The sequence below is a fragment of the Urocitellus parryii genome, chromosome 15, assembly GCF_045843805.1.
Source record: "Urocitellus parryii isolate mUroPar1 chromosome 15, mUroPar1.hap1, whole genome shotgun sequence".
Lineage (NCBI taxonomy): Eukaryota > Metazoa > Chordata > Mammalia > Rodentia > Sciuridae > Urocitellus > Urocitellus parryii.
The window spans coordinates 6,342,465-6,360,231 of NC_135545.1; the positions used below are offsets into that span (position 1 = coordinate 6,342,465).

The 17,767-nt window shown below is 58.2% G+C and overlaps 1 protein-coding gene across 2 annotated transcripts in view; it reads left to right on the plus strand.

Annotated features, from left to right (window-relative positions):
• The window catches only part of Shank1 (SH3 and multiple ankyrin repeat domains 1), a 40,843-nt gene that overhangs the window by 21,940 nt on the left and 1,136 nt on the right, over positions 1-17,767 (plus strand). Inside the window, exons 15-23 of one of the 2 annotated variants that reach the window (XM_026406351.2) lie at positions 685-767; positions 997-1,121; positions 1,584-1,719; positions 1,990-2,070; positions 2,615-2,638; positions 2,858-2,926; positions 3,337-3,455; positions 12,070-12,166; positions 13,208-16,307. In XM_026406351.2, coding sequence (XP_026262136.2) covers positions 685-767; positions 997-1,121; positions 1,584-1,719; positions 1,990-2,070; positions 2,615-2,638; positions 2,858-2,926; positions 3,337-3,455; positions 12,070-12,166; positions 13,208-16,307 — 3,834 coding nt within the window. The remainder of the gene's footprint in view (positions 1-684; positions 768-996; positions 1,122-1,583; positions 1,720-1,989; positions 2,071-2,614; positions 2,639-2,857; positions 2,927-3,336; positions 3,456-12,069; positions 12,167-13,207; positions 16,308-17,767) is intronic. The other variant, XM_077793161.1, reaches the window with a different exon arrangement.

Sequence of the window (17,767 nt, forward strand, 5' to 3'; positions counted from 1 at the left end):
CAGCCCGTGGCTGCCATATTTGGTAGTACAAAGCAAGCAGAGTCCCACTTGGCTTGGGGACCTCAGGAAGTGTTACTGTAATGTATAGTAACGGAGTTGAGAGGGGTCTTGTCAAAGGATGTGTCATTGTGACTTAATACCTTGATCCCAGGATGGTGTACAGGTCCCACTGAACACAGGCTTTTGCCAGGCGCTGTGCCATGCACCATGCATATTACCCACTCTGAATTCCCTCATGTCCCCATCAGGCAGGGTCTGTAATTATCCCCCATTATAGGTGAGGAAACCAAGGCACAAATGGTTAAAGTCATGGGCTCAAGGTCACAGAAAGGAAGTGGCTAGCAGGGACCCAAGCTAAGCTCTGTGTCTCTGGAGGCTTCTCTCCCCAGCCCTCTGCGTTCCTGGTGCACAGTGGGCCCCGTAACTACTTGCTGAATGGATGGGTGGCTGGATGCATGGATGGATGAATGAGGAAAGAGTGAGTGGGAGAGAGAGCACTCTGGGCTCTGAGGGGGAGGCCTGTCAGGGCTGCTGCCAGCACATGCACACGGAGAGACATCCCAGGAGGTGCCCTGAATGGTCCCGGAGCAGAGCAGGGGCTGGGGCACCGGGTTGCTGGGTGGGGCGCCAGCTCTGTATCTCATGATCCCTTCTCCACCCCCATCCCTCCTGCCTTCCTGCCAGCGATTACATCATTAAGGAGAAGACAGTTTTACTGCAGAAGAAGGACAGTGAGGGGTTTGGGTTCGTGCTCCGGGGGGCCAAGGGTGAGTGCCGGCCGGGGAGGGGCTGGGAGCAGGGCTCTCTGACCCAGGAAGCAGGGCCAGGGTGGGAGGCATGGAAAGAGGAAGGGACCCCACCCCTCCCACCACCCCACCCTAGGGTGCTGGTCCCTCAGCTACGGTGAGGCCTCCGTGACTTGGGTCTGAGCCCCATCCCCTGCTTGGCCTCTCCACCCCCTCCCCTCCGACCCCGCCGGCTCCTCCCTGTCTGCAGCGCAGACCCCCATCGAGGAGTTCACCCCCACCCCGGCCTTCCCGGCGCTGCAGTACCTGGAGTCAGTGGACGAGGGCGGCGTGGCATGGAGGGCTGGACTTCGAATGGGAGACTTCCTCATCGAGGTGAGTCCTGCCACCTCTCTTCCATGGGGCCATGATGACAGGCCCCCCAGTCCCCTCATAGTCCACACCAAGATCTGCCTACCCAACTCCAGAGTCTCCTTTGGCACCAGGCTTCCCAGCTCCCTGGCCACCCCCAGCCACAATTCCATCTGAGGTCTCTTCTGAAGTGTCATGAAAGAATGGCACAGAGCTGTCTCCAACACACACACACACACACACACACACACACACACACTTCTGGGGGATGAGAAGGGGACCGGGATGAATAGGGTATGCAGAGTCTCCTCCTGGACCCTGAGCCAGGGAGTTCAGGAAGGGGGTAGGGGCCTGGCCAGGGCAGGAATGGTGAGGAGGTTCAGAGGGAGGGGAGAGTGGTGGACGGGGACAGGGCAGGGTAGGAGGCCACTTCGCTGGGATTCTGAAGCTGAAAACTACCCTCCCTCATGCAAACCTGTGCCACAGGTGAATGGGCAGAACGTGGTGAAGGTCGGCCACCGACAGGTGGTAAACATGATCCGCCAAGGGGGCAACACACTGATGGTCAAGGTGGTGATGGTCACCAGGCACCCGGACATGGATGAAGCTGTCCATAAGAAAGGTACTTGGCACACCTGCATGGCAAGGCCTGGGCATCTCACAGATACCAGCTCAAGACCCTCAGGAGCCTTCATGGCTGGTCCCCACCACCCGAGGCCTGCACTTTCCCAAGGCTGCTTGTTCATGACCCTTCTGGGGACAAAAGGAGGCAGGGAGGGCTCAGCATGCCGGAGGTGCTGTTCTCTAGCTCTGGGAGCAGTGTGGTGGCAGGAAGTCATGGGGTCTTGTCCCCATGGTTCTGATGACGCCCACCCCCACGTCGCCTTTTCAGCACCCCAGCAGGCTAAGCGGCTCCCGCCCCCAGCCATCTCCCTTCGTTCCAAGTCTATGACCTCAGAGCTGGAGGAAATGGGTGAGCCTGAGGGGCTGCTGGGGCTGAGGGCCAGGGAGGGGTGGGGAGGGGGCTGGACCGTCCCTCGAGTTTGTTAGTGTTGTTAGTGATCAGGGTCCTCGTCCTCCTTCTGTTCCCCAATCTATGGGCCAGACTCTGTGGCCTGCCTGTGTGTCGCTGAGAGAACACGTTCCCCTGTCCTCTTGTATCTCTGTTTCTCTGTCAGGATCTCTCTTAGGGTCTCTATGTGTCCCGCTCTCTGCGGGTCGCTCTTTCTTTCCTTCAGGCCTCCCTACATCAGTGCCACCTCGCCCCCACCCCATTCTCTCTCTCTCTCCTTCCACTGGCTCCCCCCAAATCCCAATAACACAGGAGAGCGAACCCCTCCTTCCAGACAGGGCCCATTGGACCCAGGGGGGTCCGGTTTCCGCCGTCAGGGGCGGGTCGGGCAGCTGACCACCCGCCACCCGGGGCCCTGAGGGAGGGGGGCGTTCCAGAGAGGGGGCCCTCGCCTCCCCCTGACGTCCTAACTCTTGGCTCCTCTACTGCCTCTCCCCCGGGCTAGTCTCCCCTTGGAAGAAGAAGAGTGGTGAGTGGGTACAGGACTGGCGGGAGGGCCCCTGTCTCCCGATCCCGCCGGTGGACTCGCCCCTCCCTGACCCCCGGCCCCTCACTGCCCCCACTCGCGCTTGCGCAGCCGCTGGCCACGCCCACCGGCCTGCACCTGCTAGCCACGCCCACGGGCCGAGCCTGCTCCGCCCCGTCCGCTGGGGCGCCCTTGGGCTTCATCCGTCTCTTTTGCCCACAGAGTACGAGCAGCAGCCTGCGCCAGTGCCCAGCATGGAGAAAAAGCGGACCGTGTATCAGATGGCTCTCAGTAAGATGACCGGCCCTGCTCCGGGTTGCCCGCGTGCCCCACCCCTCGGCCCTGCTGGGCGCCACCTTCACTCTTTCTCCCCGCGCCCCTCAGCCACTTCCACTGAGCGCGTGTCTTGGACCCCAGGCGTGCCACGATCTCACCCCTCTCCTCTGTCTGCCGCCCGCCCCCTCCCCTGAGGCTCTCCTACTCTCTGCCTCACTCTTTCCCTTCGCTGGGTCCTGCCTGCTGCGGGCAGAGGTGTCCCCCAGCAGGACTGCCGGTGCGCGGGGTGGAGGACAGCAGCCCTTTCCTGGTTCCTTCACAACGCTGTTCGGGCTTCCCCGACTCCCGCGCCAGCTCTGCCTTTGTGGCGGGGTCTGAGCAAACTTCATCTCTCTGTCTCCCCACCCACCTTTGCCTCTGTCTAGACAAACTGGACGAAATCTTGGCGGCAGCTCAACAGACCATCAGTGCAAGCGAGAGTCCTGGGCCTGGTGGCCTGGCGTCCCTGGGCAAGCACCGGCCCAAAGGCTTCTTTGCCACCGAGGTAGGCAGCCTGGGGTGGGGAGGAAACAGCGGGGTGCACGTGCCGCCCTGGAGCCTCTTTCTTCTCCCCTTCCAGAAGGCTTCCTGACTGCCTGTGCTTCATGCCAGCCCTGGAGGCACATCACTTCCTGGGTCCCCTCCTTTCTCCCCACTTTGCTGGCTCCCTTTCTCTTGCCCCTCATTCTCCCGCAAATCCAGTCTATCCTAGCCTGGCTCTACTGGCCACTCCTGCTCCTCATCTTAGTTCTCTTGTCCTGCCTCTCTCTGCTCCTCGGGGTCTCAGGGAAGGCGGAATGATATCATAGATGGAGATCCTGGCATAACAGCTGCTCAACAAGTGGTAGTTGTTGAAATATTAATCATTAAGCCGGGCACCGTGCTACACACTTGTAGTCCCAGCCACTTGGGAGACTGAGGTTGGAGGATTGCTTGAGCCCAGGGGGATCAAGGCCAGCCTGGTCAACACAGTGAGCCCTCACCTCCAAAAACATATGTATGAATTATTATTTTTGTCCCTTCTCTGCAGCCTTTCCCCACTAGAGGGTGACCTCTGGAAGGTGGCTGTTGATCAGTTTGGGATGCTGTTTTTGGCAAAGATGATCTCATTTGTTCCTTAGAATCACCCTGTGCGGTACATATGCTTGTTAGCCCATTTACAGAAGCTGAGGTTCAGAGAAGGGGACAGGATTCCAACCCAGGAAGTCAGGCCCTAGACTCATAGTCCAGTCTCAGCCTGGATTCTTCTGGAAGGACCCTGCTGGCTTTTCCCTGGCTGTGTACTCTCTGAGATGTACCTTTGACACCAAGGTCCCCCCACCCCCAGATCTGACAGTACCTCACCCCACCCTCCACCAGTCACCTCCTGAGGCCACCCACTGCCTTAACTCTCCCTGAGCCCTCCTCCTTCTCTGCCCAGGTCCTGCCCTCTGGTCACACCTACCATCTGGTGGCCAAGGGGCCATTTACTCTAGAGCTGGGTTCCTTGGCTTTTAGGGGCCATGGTCCCCAGTTGTCTCAGAATAATGCTTATAGATGCAAAATATGTATAATTTAAAAAAGGACGGTTACACCAAAATAGTAATCAAATTTTTTATTATTACTTTCTTCTTTTGCAGTACAAGAAATTGAACCCAGGGGTACTATACCACGGAGCTACATCCCTAGCTCCTTTTATTTTGAGACAGAGGGTCTCACTAAGTTGCCCAGGCTGGCCTTAAACTTGTGATCCTTCTGCCCCAGCCTCCTGAACTGCAGGGATTACAGGCATGCACCACCATGCCTGGCTTAAAATATTTTTAAAAGGCAAAATTTGTGATATCGTAATATTGGTCCCATTTTGTCAACACAAGATCTGGTGGTGGATCTTAACTACTCTAATTTCAAAATCATGAGGAGCATAAACACTATTTTGAGAAATGCGTACCACTGTGATGGGATATGGAAATGTCTGTGATTTCTACTGGGCATGTAGGCGCTGGTCTTGCTGAGACTAGCAGAGTTTGTTGCCTACATCCTTAATTGAGGAAGAGTTGAATATTCACTGGAGGATGTAAAAATAAAGACTTGTAGTTTATTCCTGTCTAAGTGCACAGTCGAGCCTGAAGTCTTCCCATAGCCTCCCCAAGGGTTATGCCACATCCTGTAGAGGGTCTCATACTTTCACGAGATTCAAGAACTGGTGGCCAATTTTGCCCCAGGACTCCTGGAATTTCTGTCCAGTTTAGAGGCAGTAGGTCTTTAGCCACTTCTCAGAGCTTGGGGGAGTGCCTGTAAGCAACAGGCCCTGTCTTTATGCCCTTTTCCAAAGAAGTTTGAAATCCCTGCAGCTGTGAGGCTATCTCCCATGCTCACCTTCCCGCAAATTCAAAAGATCAAAAGTGCATGGTCAAGTGGAGCATGGGCCGGCCCGGTGGCACATGCCAGTAATCCCAGCGGCTCAGGAGGCTGAAGCAGGAGTATCACAAATTCAAAGCCAGCCTCAGCAATTTAGCAAGGCACTAAGCAATTTAGTGAGACCCTGTGTCAAAATAAAAAAACAGAAAGGGCTGGGGATGTGACTCAGTGGTTAAGCACCCCTGGGTCCAATCCCTGGTGCAAAAACAAAAGAAAACGTGGCCATGAAAGTCAGGGAGATGTGACTTCAAATCCTGACTTCCTTGGCTAACTATATCATTTTGGATTATGCTGCTTAATTTCTGGGCATCTCACTTTCCTGCTCTGTAAAATGGGGTGAAAGATGACTGTATTGCTTTTTAGGAGAATTAAAGGAGCCCAACTCCTCACGTAGCAGGCTCTCAACAAACAGTGGCCACCCTAGAGCCCGGCTCTTCCTCCCTCTTCTCAGAGATGCTTTTCTATCACCTTCTTGTCGCTGTTTTCTCTGTGGTCTTCTCTCCTCACCCTCTGGTACCATCTGGTACCAGCAAACTTCTCTCAGGGCAGGAGGGAAGGACAGGAGAGAGAGAAAGCATCCCCATTTAACAGAGGATGAATAGAGGGCCTCAGAGATTTGAATTTGCTGGCCTTAGATCTCTCCTCCAGTGTATGTTCAATCAGAGCCGAGGTCCAAGTCCTGTTGACACACACCAGGGTTTCTTGGATCCTCAGGAATTGAGGATTCTATATTTGCAAACTCACCTGCTCACTAAAATTTAATTGGACCCCCAAATCAATATCTGTGGGTCTTTCTGTGATTCATCATGGACATGGACAGAATCGCAAAATTTTCAAGTCATCCGACATGCATGCTCCTGACTAAGGTGGACTAAGCCAGCGCTCTGCCCGGTGCACACCCCTGTAGACTGGCATCCTAGAGTCACTGATTTCATACCAGGGATTTTTTTTTTCATCTTTGTGCCTTTGGTTGGCGATTTCAGTGTTTGAAATGTTCCCCAAGTATAGTTCTGAAATGCCACCTAGTATTTCTAAGTGCAGGAAGGCCGTGATGTGCCTTATGGAGACGAGCTTTCTCAGGCATGAGTTGTGGTGCTGCTGGTGGTGAGTTTAATGCCAATCCACAAACTATATTAAATAAGGTATGTCTCTACAGGAACACATACAAAACAAGGTGACATATTGACAGGTTGACAAAAATGCACATTGACTTTACAGAACCTAACTACCACAGATAACCAGAATTGTCTGTATTCGGAGCCTGATGGCTCTGGGTTGTGGGACCTGTCCTGTGCATTGTAGGATGTCTGGCAGCGTCCCTGGAAGGTCCTCCAGGACTGCCTCCAGTCCACCACTGTCCCCAGAGATGACCCACTGTTGCGGGTTGGGCAAAGCCACTTCTGGTTGAGCACCACTGCCTCACCATTCTGAGGCTAAAAGAGTCTCAGCCTCAATGGACTCCAATCCTGGCCTCCCCGTGTTCCCTCCCCCACTCAATCAGGATTTGCTGGTGGGCTGGCACGTGATGGCCTTTCTTTCCTCAGGCTTCCTTTCCTTCCAGAGGCATCTCAGCCCCTGCTCTCTCTGAATGTTCTTCCCTGTGAATCTGCCCCAGGTGTTTCCCTTGGTTCGCAGACCCCAGAAATTCTGTAATTCACCTGTTAGGTGAATGTGCATTTAAATCCTCCTAACTTCATGTGCTACGTTTGGCCACATTATTTCATTTCTCTGCATCTCAACTTCCTCTTCTGTTACACAGGGTCAGAGCTGACCTTGCCCATTATGATGAGCCTTAATGGAGGGTAACTCTAGCATAGCAAGGTGCTGATGAGAGACCCCACTGTGACTAGTGAATATCAGATTAGTGAAAGCAAATCTTACTTTCATTCATTCAGCAAATACATGGAGCCCCCAGGAAGCGCCCTGAAGTATGTGGGGCTCTCTGCCCCTCTCTGCTCCCCGCCACCTGCCAACCTCATCTTTCCGGCACCCAACATGAAGGCTTCTGCATCTCACTGGCCTCTCGCATTTCTGGGAGTTATTCTCCTCTGTATCTCCACCTCTGCTTCTCTCCCTCTTCATCCTTCGTGTGGACCCCTCTGTGTCTGTACTAGAGGCAGCACTCGGACCTTGAGAGGTTTCAGTTCCCCAGGACATTGGCCTAAGGGGTGGGGAGGGAGACCCACGGCTGCAGTGGGGCCACAGAGCCCAGGCCATGTCTCCTCCGAGGGATCTGCTGTTCGCCTGTCTGTCCTTCTGCCTGGCTTTCGCTTTCTTGGCCACTGTCTCTGCTCTCTGGTCCCTGCAGTCTCTGTATGGGTGCTAGTTTCAGACGTTCTTTCAACTTAGGTTCTCCCTCTAATTAGATTCCTCACTCTGGGCTGGTGGCCTGGGACTGCCCCAGCCCTACCCCAGCCCTCCCCGCCTCCAGCCCTACCAGGCTCGCCCCTCTGGGCCCCTCTTTCTCTCTGTTGCATTTCATCTCCCCTCCTGTCCCCCAGTCTTTCCCGCCCTTCTGAGCCCCCACCTCCCTCTCTGCCCCCATCTGCCCCTCCATCTCCATTCCGGGCCCTCCCATGGTGCAGCCTCCTTTACCCCTCTCAGGAGCTGTATCCTCTTCCCCAGCCCCTTGGCAGCCTGCGCCCCAGCAGGAGCGCTCACACCCTGCCACGGGGCACCCTCCTCCAGGCCACGAGAGAGCTGGACCCACGGCCGACTCTTTCTAATGAGGATCTTGCCCGGCAGCCAGTGACGTCACGGGCCGCTGTCGCACTCTGATTGGCTGCCCCCCTGCGCGGGAGAGGATGCCCTGGGCTTGGTGATGGAGGTGGGCTGCGGCATCTGGAAGCCAGTTCTCCCCGCAGGCTGTCAGACCGACGCCTCCAACGGTATAATGGCTCCGACGGACACCTCTGAAACCGACCCTTCTTATATCTTCTTCTCTCCTTCCTCTAACACCTTGAAGGGTCTTTCACTGATCTTCACCCTCTTCAGCCAGGAACACTCTCGGCTCTCACCCTGAAGCTTATCGGTGGCCCTGACTGCCTGGGCATCACTCCAAACAGTTCCCAGCTGCTCTCACCCGACCCCCATCTCCCTGATCCCACTAGTCCCCCGGCTCTTCCGGGCACTTCCCCACCCTCCTGTCCTCCTGCCCTCCTCCCCTGCCTTCCACCTCCACAGCCCCACGTCTGCTTCCTCCCCTCTCTTTCCACCTGGATTTGATCTTAGCATCTCCCAGCACCCTGGTCTGCTTTCTCCGATACCTCTTTAATCTTCTCCTCATTCACCGGCTGATCTAGGACAAAATCCTTGTTCCCTCTGATCCACAGCCTCTTTCATGATCATCAGAACAGGCTCATTGACCCCAGCTCAGGAGTTTGAGGGCTTAGGGGGACCAGTGTAGAAAGCAGCTGGCCAGTGGCTCACACAAAGATGTCCCCTTCACCTGCCCCTCCTCTTTCTCTGCACCCCTGAATAATACCTTTACCATTCACAGGGTTCTGCTCCCTGATACAGACAGCCGCAGGAAAGGACGGGAAACCAAGCAGGGCCTTTGGCAGGAGAAGAAGTTTGAGCAAGGTTGAGAGACTTGGGTGGCTGAGATCACTCAGTGGAGAACAGAGGAGGGGAAGTGGTCACAGTGGGGGGTGTGCTCGGAAGACACCGTCCTGTGCCCCGAGCTGGCGCTATGCTGTTTGATGGGATGTTCAGAAGGACAGGACTGTTTTGCCCTCAGGGCTCACTCTCATCTTTTCAGTGGGTCTTGTATGGCCTCCAAACAATTCTGCATTTTATACGTATTTATTGAGCACCCACTGCTAGGGTCTGAGGTGGTAGGAGTAAACCAGTCAAGCAAAGTCACTTCCTTCAGAGAACTTACACCTGCAGGGTGGGGTGGGGCAGAATTGGGTTCTGCTGTATGTGAGAGAAATTTCCAGATCACCGTGGTTTGACAAGGTAAATGCTCATGTCTCTTTCATGTTAGAGAAGTCTGGGGTAGGGATTCCCAGGAAGGTGGCAGCCTTCATGGTCAGGGAGACCTGGGGTTCTTCTCACTTTCTGCTCCAGCATCTTAGCTTTGCTTCTGCCTGCAAAGCAGCTGTAGAGCCCAAGAGGGCTGCTGGAGCTCTAGCTGTTGCACCAGCAATTCCAAGTAACAGGAACTTTGCAGGGTTGAAAGGCAGAAAGGCAAGAAAGGGCACCTTGCTGCCTCTTGGGTTATGGCTAGAGACGTCCCAGAAGTGACATACACTTCCACTTACCTTCGTCAACCCATTATATTTTACTGACTTATTTTGTTTATGGCTTGCCTGCCCTTCATGTGGCTGGGACATTTGTCAAGTTTGCTGCATCTGCAGCATTCACATCAGCCCTGGCATGAGGAGGTGCTCCGTAAATATTTGTAGAATGAATGAGACAAACACAGAATCAGGGCCAATGCAGGAAGGCAGTGCAGTGAGGGGTGGCCCAGACCTTAGGAAGGTCTGGGCTCTACTGCACCAGGGCCACCAGGGCAGTCCAGTAGAATTTCCTGTGATGATGGAAATGTGCCACATCTGTGCCACCCAGCATGGTAGCCACCAGTAGCTGTGCCATAGAGAGACTGAAATTTCCATCCAAATGGTCAGTGACTACCCTGAGACTGCACAGACGCCCAGGAGAGCCAGCCAGCCAGCGCGGAGGGGAGTCTTCCCAAGCAGAGCAGCAATACAGGGAAAGGCTGTCCCAGGCAGAGGGGCCAGCAAATGCTGAGGCTCTGAAGCAGGAAATGCAGAGGCTGGATCAAGGGGAAAGGAGGGGCCTGGTGGCCACATAGAGTCCTGTCCCAAAGGCGGGAACTTTGTCCTGATCCGGTTTTCTGTCTCTGCACTTCTGGTCTCAAAAACAGAGAAGGGAGGCATCTGGGGCCACCAGGCAGAAGCTGGGGAGTGTGCGCCAGCAGCGCGGGTGGCTGGCTGGTTCTCCGTCAGTCACCCTCATTTGACCTGAGCTTGTGGAGCATCAGGCAGGGGAGAGGGCTGCCTGTGGCTGTCCTCAGGCAGATTTTTGTTTTTACTTCCCCGAGCGTGGGGAACTTTGTCTTTGTGAGCCCCTCCTATATTCCATGCTTATGTGGGTACAAAGGCAAATACAGTTGGCCCTCTGTACCCTCAATTTCCAAATTCTCTGATTCAACCAACTACAGATTGAAAACGTGGGGGGGAAATGGCCTCTGTACCAAACATGTCGTTTTTCTTATTACCCTCTGAGCAATATTAGTAGAGCAACTCTTTACAGAGCATTTGCAATCTCATAAGTATTACAGATAATCTAGAAATGATTTGAGGTATACAGGAGGATGTACCCAGGTTGTAGGCAAATACTGTGCCATTTTAGATAAGGGACTTGAGCTTCCATGGGTGCCGGTACCCACTGGGGTCCTGAAACCAATCACCGTGGATACCGAAGGATGACTGTTGATGGCCTGTCTTCCTTTTGTTCCTTCTGCTTTTTAAAAGACATTAAAACATTTCCCCGAGCAGTACTGTGGCCCTAGAGCTGGTAGCTCGAGTGCCGGGAGAGGTTGCCCTGCCTTCGGGGAGCTTCCATGTTAGAGGCTGGTACAGAGAACAAGCAAGTGAACTGGGTCATTTCAGATGAAGACAGGCGTGACAGGGACCCATGGCAGACAGCTGTGGGACAGGCAGAGGACTGTGGGGTGGAGGAGTCAAAGATGAAAGGATGGTGAGATGGGGGAGGACAGGCTGCAGGGAGAAGAGCCGGGACTTGTCAGTTCTAGGCCAGGACAGAGCTGGGGTGCTGGGGAGCAGAAGAGGTGGGGTGTGGGGGGAACAGAGGGAACAGGTGAGAGATGCAGGCGAGGGCCGGGTGACAGGGGCGTCTTAGCGAGGGTCATCTGGAATGGGAGCCCAAGATGGTGATTTCTGTGCCGGCCGTCTGCTATGGTGGAACCTTCAGAGAGTGACGCCAGCAGACCGGTCCCCACTGGAGTCTCTCTTCAGCCTGATCCCACAGGAGCTCTGGAGTGTGAGCTGCACCCCGGAGCCAGACCTGCCTGGTACCTGGGCCTTACTAGTCCCTCCTGGGCACTGCTCTGAGAAAGAGGCTGGTTCCCTGGGGGAACCTGCGATTCTCTGGTGCTGCCAGCAGGAGCCGCCCACAGGAGGGGAGCTCGAGGGGAGGGGTCTGCAGGGCACCGGCAGTGCCTCCCTCAGAGGGCCATGCAGACAGAATTGGGAATTCAGATCTGCTTCTAACCAACATGGGATGCTGGGGCAATTGCGTGCCCTGAATTTCTTCTCAAAACATCCCTTTGACTTTTGTATGCATCCCTTTGATTTTTGTACGGCCAGAAACCCAGAAAGGGGTGTGGGGATAAGTAGGGGCAGGAGTAGGAAGAAAGAGGTTCCTGCTGCCCTCCAGGTGGGCGCCGGTGGGGACCTGGATACAGGAAACGATGGCAGGGACTGCGCAGCTTAGTGATGGTAGCGCCATGGGGTTGGCTGCTCATCTGCTCTGTTCTCCGTCCTTTCTCCCCCTGCCCACGCTAAAAACTTTGCCCTGACGTAGCTGTGTTTCCACTTTCTCCCCACGGTGCCCCCTGCCTGTGGATCCCTGGCAGAGGAATGCGGGGTGGTGGTGTGGGCAGCCGGGAGGCTCCATGCCCTGACTGACTCTCCTCTGCTCTCTCCTCTCTCCTGCTGACTGCCGCCCCAAAGTCGAGCTTTGATCCCCACCATCGCTCCCAGCCAAGTTATGAGCGTCCTTCTTTCCTGCCTCCGGGACCTGGGCTTATGCTCCGGCAAAAATCCATTGGTATGTCCCTGGAAGGGTGCATGTGAGGGACATGGGGTGGGTGCCTGATCATTTACGTGTCAAGCAAGGGCGCTTGGAGATGTTTTCTACTTTCACCTGTGACCACGTTCTGTCAGGTCTGGCAAAGAGCTCAGACTTTGGAACTGGGGAAGTGTCGTGTGAATCCTGGCTCCTCTCCTGAGCTGTGTGACCTGGAACAGGTGGCTGCTCTGGGCTTTGGACTCGGCATCTGCAAAACAGGACATTTTTGCCTTCCTGGATATAGGATTAGAGCTCAGAAGAGAGGATGGGGCCCTTAGACAACTGGGAGTTGACAACAGGTTGGGAGGAAGGCAGATGCGGGATGGGAAACAGGTGAGAGGGTCAAAGACAGTCCCGACAACTGATGAGCAGGCAAAGACCTAACTCCCTCCTCCAAGCTTCCCAGAGTGGTTTGCCCATTGGAGCCAGCTGTTCCCCAGCGTCCAGTGTTCACAGTCTCCCCGAGTCTTGCATCTTTGGGGTCTTCCTGGGTCTCGCTGTGTGCCCAGTGCTTTCTCCATCACTTCTCTTAAACGTTGGCTGCACCCTGCGCATTCTACCTGTATAATCACAGGTCTGAGGCGCTGACTGCATTTTCTTCCGGCATATACATGACAAGAAGCACACACTACCCCCATAATCACCGGGATCCCTTCCCAGCTCAAGCTACTTTGGCTCACCCCAAGCCACCACCAGCACACCGCAGCCTTTCCGCAAATTAGAAAAAGGCGCCCCCTCATGGCTCCAGGAGGAAATTCAGATGAATTTCGCCCCCTGCCCTCTTCCTCCCCCTGCTGTTTGTTGTTGCGCAGTGCACAACCTGTATCGATTGGAGGCGTTGGGCTAATATCTGAAATTTTTAGCATGTGATACTAGGTCATCGTTATCGTCATCATCATCATCATCACCACCATCATCATCATCACCACCATCCCTACTACTGCTTCTGCTTTCTATGGGATAGGGGAGCGGGAGACTCCTGCCCCTAGGCCCCATCCTGGATCCTCTCTGTCTCCCTAGGGGCTGCAGAGGATGATAGACCCTACCTAGCACCCCCAGCCATGAAGTTTAGCCGCAGCCTGTCTGTGCCTGGTTCGGAGGACATCCCCCCACCACCCACGACGTCCCCACCAGAGCCTCCCTACAGCACACCTCCGGCCCCCTCCACCTCCGGCCGCCTTACCCCCTCCCCCCGGGGTGGCCCCTTCAACCCAGGCTCAGGTGGACCCCTCCCCGCCTCCTCCCCCGCGTCCTTTGATGGACCCTCCCTTCCCGACACGCGCGTGGGGGGCCGTGAGAAGAGCCTGTACCACAGTGGCCCCCTCCCCCCTGCCCACCACCACCCGCCCCACCACCACCACCACCACGCCCCACCCCCCCAGCCCCACCACCACCACGCCCACCCCCCTCACCCCCCAGAGATGGAGACCGGTGGCTCCCCGGACGACCCCCCTCCCCGATTGGCTCTGGGGCCCCAGCCGAGCCTGAGAGGCTGGCGGGGCGGCGGGCCCAGCCCGACCCCTGGAGCCCCGTCCCCTTCACACCACGGTAGCGGGGTCGGGGTCAGCAGCTCCTCCCAGGCCCCGGCCCTGCGCTACTTTCAGCTGCCGCCCAGGGCGGCCAGCGCGGCCATGTACGTGCCAGCCCGCTCCGGCCGTGGCCGCAAGGGCCCGCTGGTCAAGCAGACCAAAGTGGAGGGCGAGCCCCAGAAGGGTGGCCTCCCGCCCGCGCCCTCGCCCACGTCCCCCGCCTCCCCGCAGCCGCCGCCAGCCGCGGCCGCGCCCTCCGAGAAGAACTCCATCCCCATCCCCACCATCATCATCAAGGCTCCGTCCACCAGTAGCAGCGGCCGCAGCAGCCAGGGCAGCAGCACCGAGGCCGAGCCCCCGACCCAGCCCGAGGCAGCCGGTGGCGGCGGCGGCGGCTCCTCGCCGAGTCCCGCCCCGGCCGTGTCGCCCGTGCCGCCGTCTCCCTCGCCCGTGCCCACCCCCGCCTCGCCCAGCGGCCCGGCCACTCTAGATTTCACCAGCCAGTTCGGAGCGGCCCTGGTGGGGGCGGCCCGGAGGGAAGGGGGCTGGCAGAACGAGGCCCGCCGGCGCTCCACGCTCTTCCTGTCCACCGACGCGGGGGATGAGGACGGCGGCGACGGCGGGCTGGGCCCAGGGGCGCCCCCGGGGCCGCGGCTGCGCCACTCCAAATCCATCGACGAGGGCATGTTCTCGGCCGAGCCCTACCTCCGGCTGGAGTCGGCGGGCGCGGGCGGCGGCGCGGGCTACGGGGGCTACGGAGCCGGCGGCCGCGCCTACGGGGGCAGCGGGGGCAGCAGCGCCTTTACCAGCTTCCTGCCCCCGCGACCCCTGGTCCACCCGCTGACCGGCAAGGCCCTGGATCCGGCCTCCCCGCTCGGGCTGGCCCTGGCCGCCCGCGAGCGGGCGCTGAAGGAGTCCTCGGAGGGCGGCGGGGCGCCCCAGCCTCCTCCCCGGCCCCCGTCGCCGCGCTACGAGGCCCCGCCGCCCACCCCGCACCACCACTCGCCCCACGCCCACCACGAGCCAGTGCTGCGCCTCTGGGGGGCCTCGCCGCCCGACCCCGCGCGCCGGGAGCTGGGGTACCGGGCCGGGCTGGGCAGCCAGGAGAAGTCCCTCCCGGCCAGTCCACCGGCCGCGCGACGCTCCCTGCTGCACCGCCTGCCCCCCACAGCTCCTGGGGTCGGGCCGCTCCTGCTGCAGCTGGGGCCCGAGCCCCCGGCCCCGCACCCTGCCGTGAGCAAGGCCTGGCGGTCCGGAGCCCCCGAAGAGCCCGAGAGGCTGCCCCTGCACGTGCGGTTCCTCGAGAATTGCCAGCCGAGGGCCACCGCGTCGGGCGGACGGGGGCCCCCGTCGGAAGACGGGCCCGGAGTCCCGCCGCCCAGCCCGCGCCGCTCCGTGCCTGCCTCCCCCACCTCCCCGCGGGGCGGCGAGGAGAACGGGCTCCCCCTGCTGGTCCTGCCGCCGCCCGCTCCTTCGGTGGACGTGGACGACGGCGAATTCCTTTTTGTGGAACCTCTGCCTCCGCCTCTGGAGTTCTCCAACAGCTTCGAAAAGCCAGAGTCGCCTCTCACGCCTGGGCCTCCGCACCCGCTGCCGGACCCTCCCACCCCCGCCACTCCCCTACCCCCGGTGCCACCCCCAGCGGTGGCCCCCGCCCCTCCCACCCTGGACTCCACCGCATCGAGCCTGACGTCCTACGACAGTGAGGTGGCCACACTGACCCAGGGGGCTCCTTCAGCTCCTGGAGACCCCCCTCCACCAGGCCCTCCGGCCCCAGCAGCACCGGCTCCCCCCGTCCCTCAGCCGGGTCCAGACCCTCCACCAGGCACGGATTCTGGTATTGAGGAGGTGGACAGTCGGAGCAGCAGTGACCACCCCCTGGAGACCATCAGTAGCGCATCCACGCTGAGCAGCCTGTCTGCTGAAGGTGGTGGGAGCGCAGGGGGGGGTGGAGGTGGCGGGGGTGGGGCCGGTGTGTCCAGTGGCCCCGAGCTTCTGGACACCTATGTGGCCTACCTGGACGGCCAGGCCTTCGGGGGGAGCGGGACTCCTGGCCCACCGTACCCCCCACAGCTCATGACTCCCTCTAAGCTCCGCAGCCGGGCACTGGGGGCCAGTGGAGGGTTGCGGCCTGGCCCCAGTGGGGGACTGAGAGACCCTGTCACCCCTACCAGCCCCACCGTCTCGGTGACAGGGGCTGGAACTGATGGGCTGCTGGCCCTGAGTGCTTGCTCAGGACCCTCGACAGCAAGTGTAGCCGGGGGTTCAGTGGCAGTAGAGCCAGAAGTCCCACCGGTGCCCTTGCCAACGGCCTCCTCCCTGCCTCGGAAGCTGCTGCCCTGGGAGGAGGGCCCCGGCCCACCACCGCCACCCCTGCCTGGGCCTCTGACCCAGCCTCAGGCCTCAGCCTTGGCCACAGTAAAAGCCAGCATCATCAGTGAACTCAGCTCCAAGCTCCAACAGTTTGGGGGCTCCTCGGCAGCTGGAGGGGCTCTGCCTTGGGCCCGGGGAGGCAGCGGGGGCAGCGGGGACAGTCACCACGGGGGACCCAGCTACGTCCCCGAGAGGACCTCCTCCCTACAGCGGCAGAGGTGAGCCTGGGCTAGTGGCTGGCAGTGGAGGCCAGAGCGGCCCATGTGGGCACCAGAGTCCCTCTTCCCCCTAGCTGTGTCCTTTTAGGGTCTCTGGGTGACAGAAAGGAAATAGACACGGGGCTGGGTGGCAGACCTGGCCCCGAGGATGCTGCCTTCCCAAGGGCCTCGGACTTCCCCTCAGTGGCCCCTTCGGCCTCCTCCATCCCCGCCACAGCCCACACCCCAGGATGAGACCCTGTTAGGAGCAAGAGACTCAGAGCGGCTTGCTGAGGTCTCTGTCCTTGTTGGGGTCAATTCCTCTGACCGCCCCTGGAATCTCCTTGAGGTCTGTGGTGTGGCTCAGGATGGAACGTTTGGGGGCACCATGGTTACAGGTGTGGCTCTGGGGCCCAGTTCCTGGGGTCCCAGTTCCTGGGGTCCCAGTTCCCGGCCCAGCCTTGAAGCGAGGGGATTTTAGACAAAGGAATTCCACGTCTGTGGAAGGGGGCAGCACAGTGCCTGCTCCAAAGAGTTTGAAGTGGGCCATGGTTAGGAGATGGAGGAGGACAGGGCCTCTTAGGAGCCCGGCCCCGGGTAGGTGGGTAAATACGGGAGGATGCCCAGGTTTCCCCCAACAGCTAGTCTGAACCCCTCAAGACCTCTGAGCCTTAGGGAAAGTGGTTACTGTCCTGGTTCAGACCCAGGGAGGGGGAGAGAGCTTAAGAATGGCATGCGTCCCCAGAGCGCACTGGACTTCCATTTGAGAGTTGGGGATCGTCATGATTAACATGCAAGTGTGGGTTTATCAGGCCACGGAGATTCTAAAGCAATTCACTCGTGATTCTTGAATATTCTGAGTTGAGGAGAGGACACTTAATTTAGCCAACAAATGAATCCCTTACGATGATGTATCACCTGCCATGTGCTGGGTACCATTCTGGGTGAGGAGGGCTCCAGAGTGGACAAGGCAGGGCACAGACCCCACAGCCCACAGTCTAGTGAGGCTGGTGCGGGGGCGGGGGGCACAGAATGATTTCAACCATCCTTAAGAAAAATAAAATAATGGGATGGTTATAGAAGGTCTCTCAAAAAACAAGCAAGAGGAGCCGAGAGTGGAGAAGGGAAGGGGCCCATCACCAGGCTGTCTGGGGAAAGAGTGAGCTACCCAGAGGGAACAGCCAGTTCAAAGGCCCTGAGGTGGGCCTGTACTGGAGGGAGGTAAAGGGATGAGGGGAACCTATTTCTCCCCTTGTTTCTTCTCTCTTTCATCTCCCTCTCTTCATCTCTCTTTCTCTCTCTCTCTCTGTCCCCTGTCCCCATCCATCTTTCTCCCCTGAATGCCCACCCTCTTTTTGTTTCTCTCTCACTGTCTCCCTGTCTTCCACTCTGCTATGACTGGCCATAACCCGAAAGGCAGTATAGAGTAGTGGTTAAGAGCTCAGACTTTGGTGCCATATAACCGGGCTCTGCCACTTCCT